General features: G+C 47.2%; 2 protein-coding genes across 2 annotated transcripts; one reads left to right on the plus strand and one right to left on the minus strand.

Moving 5' to 3' along the window:
* Positions 1-771: 771 nt before the first annotated feature.
* NOP16 (NOP16 nucleolar protein) lies at positions 772-5428 on the minus strand. Its single transcript, XM_005892576.3, has 5 exons — positions 5241-5428; positions 5040-5148; positions 3857-3926; positions 1829-1935; positions 772-1059 (listed from the first exon to the last, which is right to left on the minus strand). Exons 1-5 carry the CDS (start codon positions 5345-5347, stop codon positions 916-918), a joined length of 537 nt encoding a protein of 178 aa, XP_005892638.1. The 5' UTR covers positions 5348-5428; the 3' UTR covers positions 772-915.
* Positions 5429-5576: 148 nt separating this feature from the next.
* On the plus strand, positions 5577-6583 carry HIGD2A (HIG1 hypoxia inducible domain family member 2A). The gene is made up of 2 exons (XM_005892575.3): positions 5577-5781; positions 6158-6583. The coding sequence occupies exons 1-2, from the start codon at positions 5628-5630 to the stop codon at positions 6322-6324; spliced, it is 321 nt and encodes a 106-aa protein (XP_005892637.1). The 5' UTR covers positions 5577-5627; the 3' UTR covers positions 6325-6583.
* Positions 6584-8491: the final 1908 nt, after the last annotated feature.

An 8491-nucleotide genomic window follows, 5' to 3' on the forward strand; every position in this document is an offset into this window, starting at 1 on the left:
GAAAGCAGGTTTGGGGACTTCAGACTCAAAAGACAAGCAGCAAAGGCAGGTCACTTGAAGGCAGATCAGGAGGCAGCTATATAGCATCTTATCCGCTGGCACTCGAGCCACAACGGGCTTCAGACCAGAGCCACAGAAAACCAGTTCACCAGCCCCCAGCCTGGGGTGGGGCCACCACTGGAGGCCTCTCCCAAGCAGCCCAGGCTTCCGTAAAAGTATTAGTCAGCTCAGATGGTAAAGAATCTGCCTGCAGTGCAGGAGACCCAGGGTCTATCCCTGGGTCAGGAAGATACCTGGAGAAGGGAATGACTGCCCACTCCAGTATTTTGTCTGGAGAATCCCATAGACAGAGGAGCCTAGCAGACTACAGTCCATGGGTCACAGTCAGACGTGACTAAGTGACTGACTCACTTTTTTGTAGAAGTGATAGTGGAACTGCTATTCAGGAAACCAAGGTAGCAAGCAGTAGAACCAGAACAGGGGAGAAAAGGGAGGGCAGCTGTGCCTAGGAGGGTACATGAATGTGCAAAGGACTGACTGGCCTCTTTACTTTGGTTGAGGAGGTTACTGAAGGGGGCAGCCCCAGGGCTTGGCTGGGAGGGCAAATACAAAACTGTCAGAGAAGTAAAAATAACTATTTTATTGTACACAGACTATATTCAAACAAACCACGCGCTCAGAAAACAGCAGGTTCTGGCTTTTCCCAGAGCCCCCAGAAGAATATAAATTGGAGCCTCTGGGAGACAGTATCTTCTCCAAAGTGAAAAGTGAGAGAGAGAGAGAGAGAGTGTACGCGTGCACGTGCATTGTAACCCTTTGATTCCATGGGGTTTGGCTGGCCTCATCTGTAGATGCACACCACTCCTTGCTTCTCTGGTCCAAGAGGAAGCCTCAACCTGGGGCAGGCATAAACCATCACTCAACCTCCATTTTATTCTTTTGCAAAGAATCAGTGAAGGCTTGCCACTCTGCTGGGTAAAAGCGCTTGTAGACGTTGATCTTATTCCGAATCTGTTTTGGGGTATCTTGATAGTAATTCTTCTCATCCCGGGCCATAGCCTAAGGAAAGAAAAGGGCCACTTGAATGAAGAAGGCTGGACAGGCCAAGTTCAAATCCCTAGCCCTGCATTGGACAAGGTACTGCCCATCCCTGAGATTCAGATTCCTCGTGTCAAAAGTCATAGTGTATGTGGGAAAATGGGTACAAGTACCCTCAGAGACTAGGCAGGAGCTGAGACCCGCTGAGTAGCTCATTCTTTGTCCATCACCAACTGATCCCACCTGGGCACAGGGTCCCAGTGTAGCCAGATCTTTCCATTTTTAAGAGAAGCCAAAAAAAAAAAAAGGAGTTGAGACCTCCCATAATTAAAATGGGAGTTAACCCCTGAACAGCAGTTAACTCTTGAACAGCACAGATGTGAAGTGCATGGGTCCACTTATAATGGGTATTTTTCAGGAGTAAATACTTTAGCACTACATGGTCCATGGTCAGTTGAATCCCGAGATTTGAGGAACTGCAGACTGGGAGGACCAATTGTAAATTATACACAGGTTAACCTCAGGTTGTTCAAGGGTCACCTGCAGTTCATTAAAAATACCATGTGAGCAAACAATATATATTTATGAGTGGGATACACACCACAGGCTCTTCAGTCTACCCAATTATAAGCATTCTGTCAAAGGGATCCATTTCCTAGGGTATCTTTCCTCTTTGTTTCCACTCAATCTCAGGAAACAGGCACTAGCCAAGCAGATCAGACCCCAAATGGTCCAGGGTACCCTCTCCAAGGACCCAAGTGGTTCCTCCTGCCAGGCCTGAACCACTTACCTTATAGTTTTCCCCATGGTTCTCCACCATGTAGCGAACATAGTCAATGAGATCTCGTGACAGTGTATTTCCTTTCTTTTCCGGAAGGCTGGCTTCTGCCTCCAGGTCTGGGTTGAGAGAAGCCAAGAGACAGGGAATGAAGCTTTGCTTCCTGCATAAGTTGAGCTGCGCAGTCAATCCTAAGCCACAAGAGTTAATACACTGGCCAAGTGATGACCTTCCCCTCTTCTTCTCCAAATTCAGTACTAGAACCTTCCTCATTAGCCCCTCAGGTCCCAGGCTCTGCCTATGGCACAAGCATCCATCAGCATGGCAATAAGTCACCTCTCTTTGGGTCTCAGATGGGTGAAAGGAAGGTACCAAACTAAAAATCCCTGCTTAGTGCCAGGTACTAGGGACAGAGATGAAGACACATTGCTTGTCCACAATGCAGGGCTCCATTCCAGCTCTAAAATTCTTTGAGAACCTCTTAAAAGTGTTAATATGTGAAATGAAAAGGTGTGAATAAATGAGAACTTGAGCTGTAGGAACTAGGGCCCAAGGCACCTCACTGTTCCACATGAGGGGAAAAACCAAACTCTGGAGTCAATATGGCCTCACTCCTAAAATAGCTGGGCTTCTCTGATGGCTCAGCAGTAAAGAATCTGCCTGCAATGCAGGAGATGCAGGTTCAATCCCTGGATGGGGAAGATCCCCTGGAGAAGGAAATGGCAATCCACTCCAGTATTATTGCCTGGGAAAACCTATCCTTAGAGTACCTGGAGAGCTACAGTCCAAGGGGTCAGAAGAGTTGGACATGGCTTAGTGACTGAACACACACGCACACCATTACTGAGCTATATATTTTTTAAATTATTATGATGGTAAATTTTGAGGGTTTTTATTTTTTGCCACAATTTACATTTTTTTAATGGTAAATTTTGTGGGATTTTTTTTAACCATAATTTTAAAAATTTTAATTAAAGAATTAAAAGTAAAACTTAAGATTAGCTTTCACTACACTAAGTACACATGATTTTGTATATACAATCCTGTGCAGTAACTCTTACAAGAATCACTAAAATAGACTACAGACAAGAATTCATGGAATTCTATATCAAATGTCTGGTCAGAGGGCTTTCCTGGTGGCTCAGAGGTAAAGAATTGGCCTGCCAAGGTAGGAGACACGGGTTCGATACCTAATCTGGGAAGATCTCACATGCAGTGGAGCACGAAGCCCGTGGACACAACTCTTGAGCCTGTGCTCTAGAGCCCAGAAGCCACAACTACTGAGCCCACGTGCTGCAACTACTGAAGACTGTGCTCTTAGAGCCTGTGCTCCACGAGAGAAGCCACCACAATAAGAAGCCTGCGATGCTTGCCATGACCAGAGAACAGCCTAAGCAGCAATGAAGGCATAGCCAAAAATAAATAAATAATATTTTTTAAATGTCTGGTCATTCAAATCTTCAAACTTTGCAGAATTTACCCTCTTGTTTTAATATTCAGTCTCTATAGCCTTAAAATACATAAAGTTGATTTATCATTGGAAAGATTCAGTTTAGTCACTCAGTCATGTCTGGCTCTGAGACCCCATGGACTGCAACACACCAGGCTTCCTTGTCCATCACCAACTCCTGGAGCCTACTCAAACTCATGTCCATCGAATCGGTGATGCTATCCAACTATCTCATCCTCATTGCAAAGATTATATGGTGGAATCTCTAAAAAAAAAAAAATATCTGTTCATCCTTAAACTCATGAGAAGCTGAATTCATGCTTGAGACTTATTGTTTTCTCCTTTATCCTCTCAGGCACTGGTTACGTCCTCCCCGAACATCTCTGGCCTCCCTTCACACATTGGAACTTAGTCAGTAGACTGAAAATGTCTCGGCCAGGACACAGTTCTACCTCTGCCAGCTGAGCCCTGGACCGGCTCACTTCCTCCCTCTGAACTTCAGTTTCTCCATCTGTACCATGAGAACATCTGAGGGTCCTTTCCAGCCCTGTATAGGATGCTGACCTAGAGAAATTGTGGCCCACACCCACCATTAAGCACATAAGGCTTCCGCACAAGCTCCTTAGGCCTCTCTTCTACATCCACTTCCATGGCCTTTACCTGCAGAGAACAGAGACCATGAGAACAGTAGACAGAAGAAATATCCTGGATGAGGGAAAATCCTAAAGGCTCCTGCCCATCCCAGCACAACTGCCTTATCCATAAGGGTCCCTCCACAAGGTCAGGCAAGAATAGATGACCAAAAGAGCTAATGCCCTGGATGCTTTTTGGTTCCCAAGATGCTCAAGTAAGCAATTTATCTTTCTGCGTCTATCTATAAAATGGGCAGAATATTCCTTGCCTGCCTCACTTCACTGTGTGATTATCAAATGGAGCAATGCACATGAAAGCACTTAAGACTTCAATGAGGGAGAGAGGTCAGATGCCTTCTCTTATGCAAGGAGCAGGCTGACAGCGCTTGGCTATAATTTCACATTTATTCAATAAACAGTAGTGCCCTGTTCCTCTAGCATAAAGAGATAATAAGAAATTTGCCTGAAGGCAACGGGACAAACCCAATCAGCAAGCCCATTCATTAACTATAGACCACTAGTCACATCCTAAGCACCACCGAGTGAGGCTTAGTACTGAATGGAACACAGAGTTCTTGTCCCCAAGCAGATTATGTTGGGGGAAAGAGGCACAGACAATAAACAGATAAATATACCACATGACATGCCATAAAGTATTTACAAGTGCCAAGGAATTAAAGTAGAAAAGAAGTTACTGAGGGAAAGGGGGTGCTATTTTTGAAAGTGGTCCAGAAAAAGAACTATTCCGGAGAAACTAGCCTAAGGGAAGCCTCAGACCAAGGACGACTGGATAACTTAGGAAAGGAGTGAGGACAGTAAGATTCCAAACTCCTTATTAGGAAAGTTAAGGGCAGAAAAAGATAAATTCTGGAAAACTGAGATGCCAAGGGATCCAAATAGTTTAATTTCAGAAAGAAAAAGTGAGTGCCGAAGGAAAACGGAAGCTCCAACCCAGGTCCAATGTGTGCTAAGGGAGGCAGTATAAGGGAGATACTAAAGGTAATCTCAACGCAGTCAGGCTGGCCCAGCTGGCTGTAGGGAAGTCACAAACCCAAGAAGGGCTTGAGGGAGGTAACAGACAGGATTAAGCCAGCTCAGGATGGTGTGGCGGCGGAGGGCAAGGCCGGGACCATGTCAGTACCTTTCTCTTAAGAAGGGGCACTGCCCTGTTGGGGTCCATAGCCAAACCCATCTCGGCCAGGTTCTGCCGCACCGATTTGGTCTGGTCCCAGGCATGTCGGATGTGTGAGCTACGGGGAAAAAAAGAGGGCGGTCGCGGGACTGTCATCTCGCTAGCCGTCCTGGCCGAGGTCTCCTGCCTTCTAAACCCCAGTCTCCTCACCATTCGATCCGCGGCGCTGCCTTCCGTCGAGCATTCCGGTTCAGACGCTTCCGGTTAACATTATAACCGAACTTCTGCCTCCGAGTCTTTCCCTTGGCTTTGGGCATTGCACTGACCACAGCACGGAGTACTAGACTCTGCTTCTCACTCCAACTACCGCGTGTAGCGACTCCTTCCGGCTAGTGGAGCACGTGGTTTTGCAGGCTTTCGGGAAATGTAGTCTTCTTCTCAGCGACACAGGCTGGTTACTATAACTCCCAGAATGCCATGAGCGAACGCGCCTGCGTACAACGTTCAGCAAAGCCCTTTTCCCTGCCCCACTTTAAGGACCTCATCAGGAGGCGGGGCTTAGCGTCCGAATTTTCGCCTTCTGCTGTTGCTTGAAACATGGAGACTCCTGGCCGTGTCACTCCGGAGGCACCCTTTGAACCATCGCAGCCCCCAGTCATTGAAGGCTTTAGCCCCAGTGTATACAGCACTTCGGAAAGCTTCAAGGAAAAGTTTATTCGTAAGACCCGCGAGAACCCATTGGTACCCATAGGTAAGCAAGTGGGAGCTTTAGGAACTGTAGACCAAGAGGGCAGTGATGTAGAGGAAATGAAATAGGGGAGGATCGGGACCCCAGCTGGGTGACCCGAATGAGAAGAGGCCGGGCGGTGAGGGGTGAACGTGATTGGAGAAGGAGCTAGACTGGATTGGGGGCGCTGGGACGCGGCGGACTCTTAACTCCGAGGACCACCCCCCTGCCCCGGCCCTCCTTCTGCCCACCCCTCCCACCTCGGCCCCAACCCACAGCGCGCTCTCCTCAGCTCCTGTTTAAGAATATCTTGACCCTGAAGAGGGAAGACCAAAGAGGGGAGGGGCCCTCTAGAGCCGGACCTGCCTGCCACTTCCCACCTGCTTTGTCGCCTCTTCAGGCTGCCTGGGCACTGCGGCCGCCCTTACCTATGGTCTCTACTGCTTCCACCGGGGACAGAGCCAGCGCTCCCAGCTCATGATGCGTACCCGGATCGCCGCCCAGGGCTTCACGATCGTTGCCATCTTGGTGGGTCTGGCTGCATCCACTCTGAAATCTCGACCTTGAGCCGGTGGCCTCACCTCGAAAGCTTCACGGATATGGTGTATACAGCATTTCGGAACCACCGGTCCTACCACTAAAATAACTCCTTCATTTCCCCTAACAAGCCCTGTATCAGTGCGGGTGGAAGTGGCGAATTGTGTAAACGACAGATCCCCCCGCCCCGCCCACTGGAATCTCAGGTTCGGTTCAGTTTGCGTGTTCCCTACTTCTGTTTATGTTGCACCTTGGCCACTTCTACCTAATAAACTCTGATTCACTTGTAGTTTAGTGAATTCATTCCCAGTCTCGCCGCCATGGTTTTTGGTCTTTGGTTTTAGGAGAAAACAGACTAAAGACTGCAGGGTCTTTTAGAAATCCAGTAGTCTACTGATTCTCAAACTTTCCTGACAACAGTCACCCCGAGGTATTTATTAAAAGTAGGCAGTCTTGAGAGTCCCTTGGACAGCAGGGAGATCAAGCCAGTCAATCTTAAAGGAAATCAACCCTGAATATTCACTGGAAGGACTGATGCTGAAGCTCCAATACTTTGGCCACCTGATGCAAAGAGCCAACTCATTGGTAAAGACCCTGATGCTGGGAAAGATTGAAGGCAGGAGGAGAAGAGGGTGATAGAGGATGAGATGGTTGAATAGCATCACTGATTCAATAATCAAATTTGTGCAAACTCCAGGAGATAATGAAAGACAGGGAAACCTGGCTTGCTATATTCATGGGATAGCAGAGAGTCTGACATGACTTAGCGACTGAACAACAAGACAGTCTCTACAGCAATGTTATATGTGGGGCCAGGCTCGGGGGTGGGAACTGATCTTTCCAACAATTTTCAAACTTTAAGTAGAAAACCTTCCTTCCTATGAGGCCTGCCACGCTTCTGCCCTCCACTTCTGATCCTGACTCCAGTACCATCTCCTGAGAACACTTAAGGCTGATCTAGACCATCTCAGCTTGGTTCTTGATGCATCTTACAGAACAGGAAACTGAGGCTTAGAGCCACAGCTTGATGTAACAGAAACAGCTCACGGGGTAATCCCAAAGCTTGCCAATGATTTGTGGCAGTACCTAGTGTTTTATGGTTAAGGAGAAAAGGAGGCTGGAGATCTGAGCAAACTCAAGAAGAGAGGCACCTCATGAGTTTCTCATTCATCTAAAATCTCAAACAGGTGTTCCTGATCTGCAATCATCCCTAAAGTGTTGACTCAGATTCTGTTTCCTTCCATCCATGGCTCCCTCAGTTTCAACACCATCTGTATGACTAAGACCAGCAAAGCTTCTTGCCCCCCATCAAGGTCTTTCAGCTGTAAGAGAGATTCTAAGTGTAAAGCAGTACGCTGTGGTGACCCTTGGTCTCCACACGGAACAGACATGAAGTGGTGAGGGCTATGGCACTTCTAGAGAGGATGGCCACTATGTTCCTCCCCCTCCAACCCCCACCAAAAAAAAAAAGGTTAGTTCAAAGTCCTAACCCCAGTACTTCAGAAAGTGATCTTATTTGATAATAGGGTCTTTTCAGAGGTAATCAATTTAAAATGAGGTCAGTAGGGTGGACCCTAATCCAGTATGACTGGTGTACTTATACAAAGGGGAAGTCTGGACACAAAAGCAGACATGTATAGAGAACAAGGGATGTGATGATAAACTCAGGATTGTAATAATGTATGTACAAGTCAAGGAACACAGCTTCTACTCTAGGGCCTTTAGAGGGATGGTGACACCATGGTTTCAGACTTAATGACCTCCAGAACAGTGAGATGATAAATTCTGTTGTTTTAACTCAGACAATGTGGTTATGGCAGTTCTAGGAAACTAATAAGGTTGGCAATTAAGTCTTTTTAAACACTTCAGATCACAGTGGCTTGAATGTAACCTGTGCACAACCTCTGTTGAAGGGAGAGAAGGTATAGTCACTGACTGTTTCTCCCAAATCCTTATCTCACAGGCTTGTTCAATCAGAAAGGACTGAAGTTGCAAATGCATCCTGTGAGAGATTGGTTGTCTCCTCCTGGAGCTGGAGGCAGCAGACATAGATGGGTTCCTTCACTTCCAGCTGGGAGCTCCTGGGTTACCAGGGAAACAGCCTTACCTTCTCTCTAGTCCATGAAGCTGGGGAGGTTCTAAGCACAAACCAAGCCCTGACACCAGTTGTGGCTTCCAGAGAAATGAGAATGATAAT

Source organism: Bos mutus, chromosome 7 (genome assembly GCF_027580195.1).
Source record: "Bos mutus isolate GX-2022 chromosome 7, NWIPB_WYAK_1.1, whole genome shotgun sequence".
Taxonomy (NCBI): Eukaryota; Metazoa; Chordata; class Mammalia; order Artiodactyla; family Bovidae; genus Bos; species Bos mutus.

What these genes read in the sequence shown, in the direction of transcription:
- NOP16 (XM_005892576.3), bottom strand. Translation starts at nt 5,347, where the DNA reads ATGCCCAAAGCCAAGGGAAAGACTCGGAGGCAGAAGTTCGGTTATAAT. An exon ending in TGCCCCTTCTTAAGAGAAAG is followed by an intron (nt 3,927 to 5,039) that starts GTACTGACATGG and finishes TGTTCTCTGCAG; the next exon opens with GTAAAGGCCATGGAAGTGGA. An exon ending in ACCATGGGGAAAACTATAAG is followed by an intron (nt 1,060 to 1,828) that starts GTAAGTGGTTCA and finishes TTCTTTCCTTAG; the next exon opens with GCTATGGCCCGGGATGAGAA.
- HIGD2A (XM_005892575.3), top strand. Translation starts at nt 5,628, where the DNA reads ATGGAGACTCCTGGCCGTGTCACTCCGGAGGCACCCTTTGAACCATCG. An exon ending in GAACCCATTGGTACCCATAG is followed by an intron (nt 5,782 to 6,157) that starts GTAAGCAAGTGG and finishes TCGCCTCTTCAG; the next exon opens with GCTGCCTGGGCACTGCGGCC.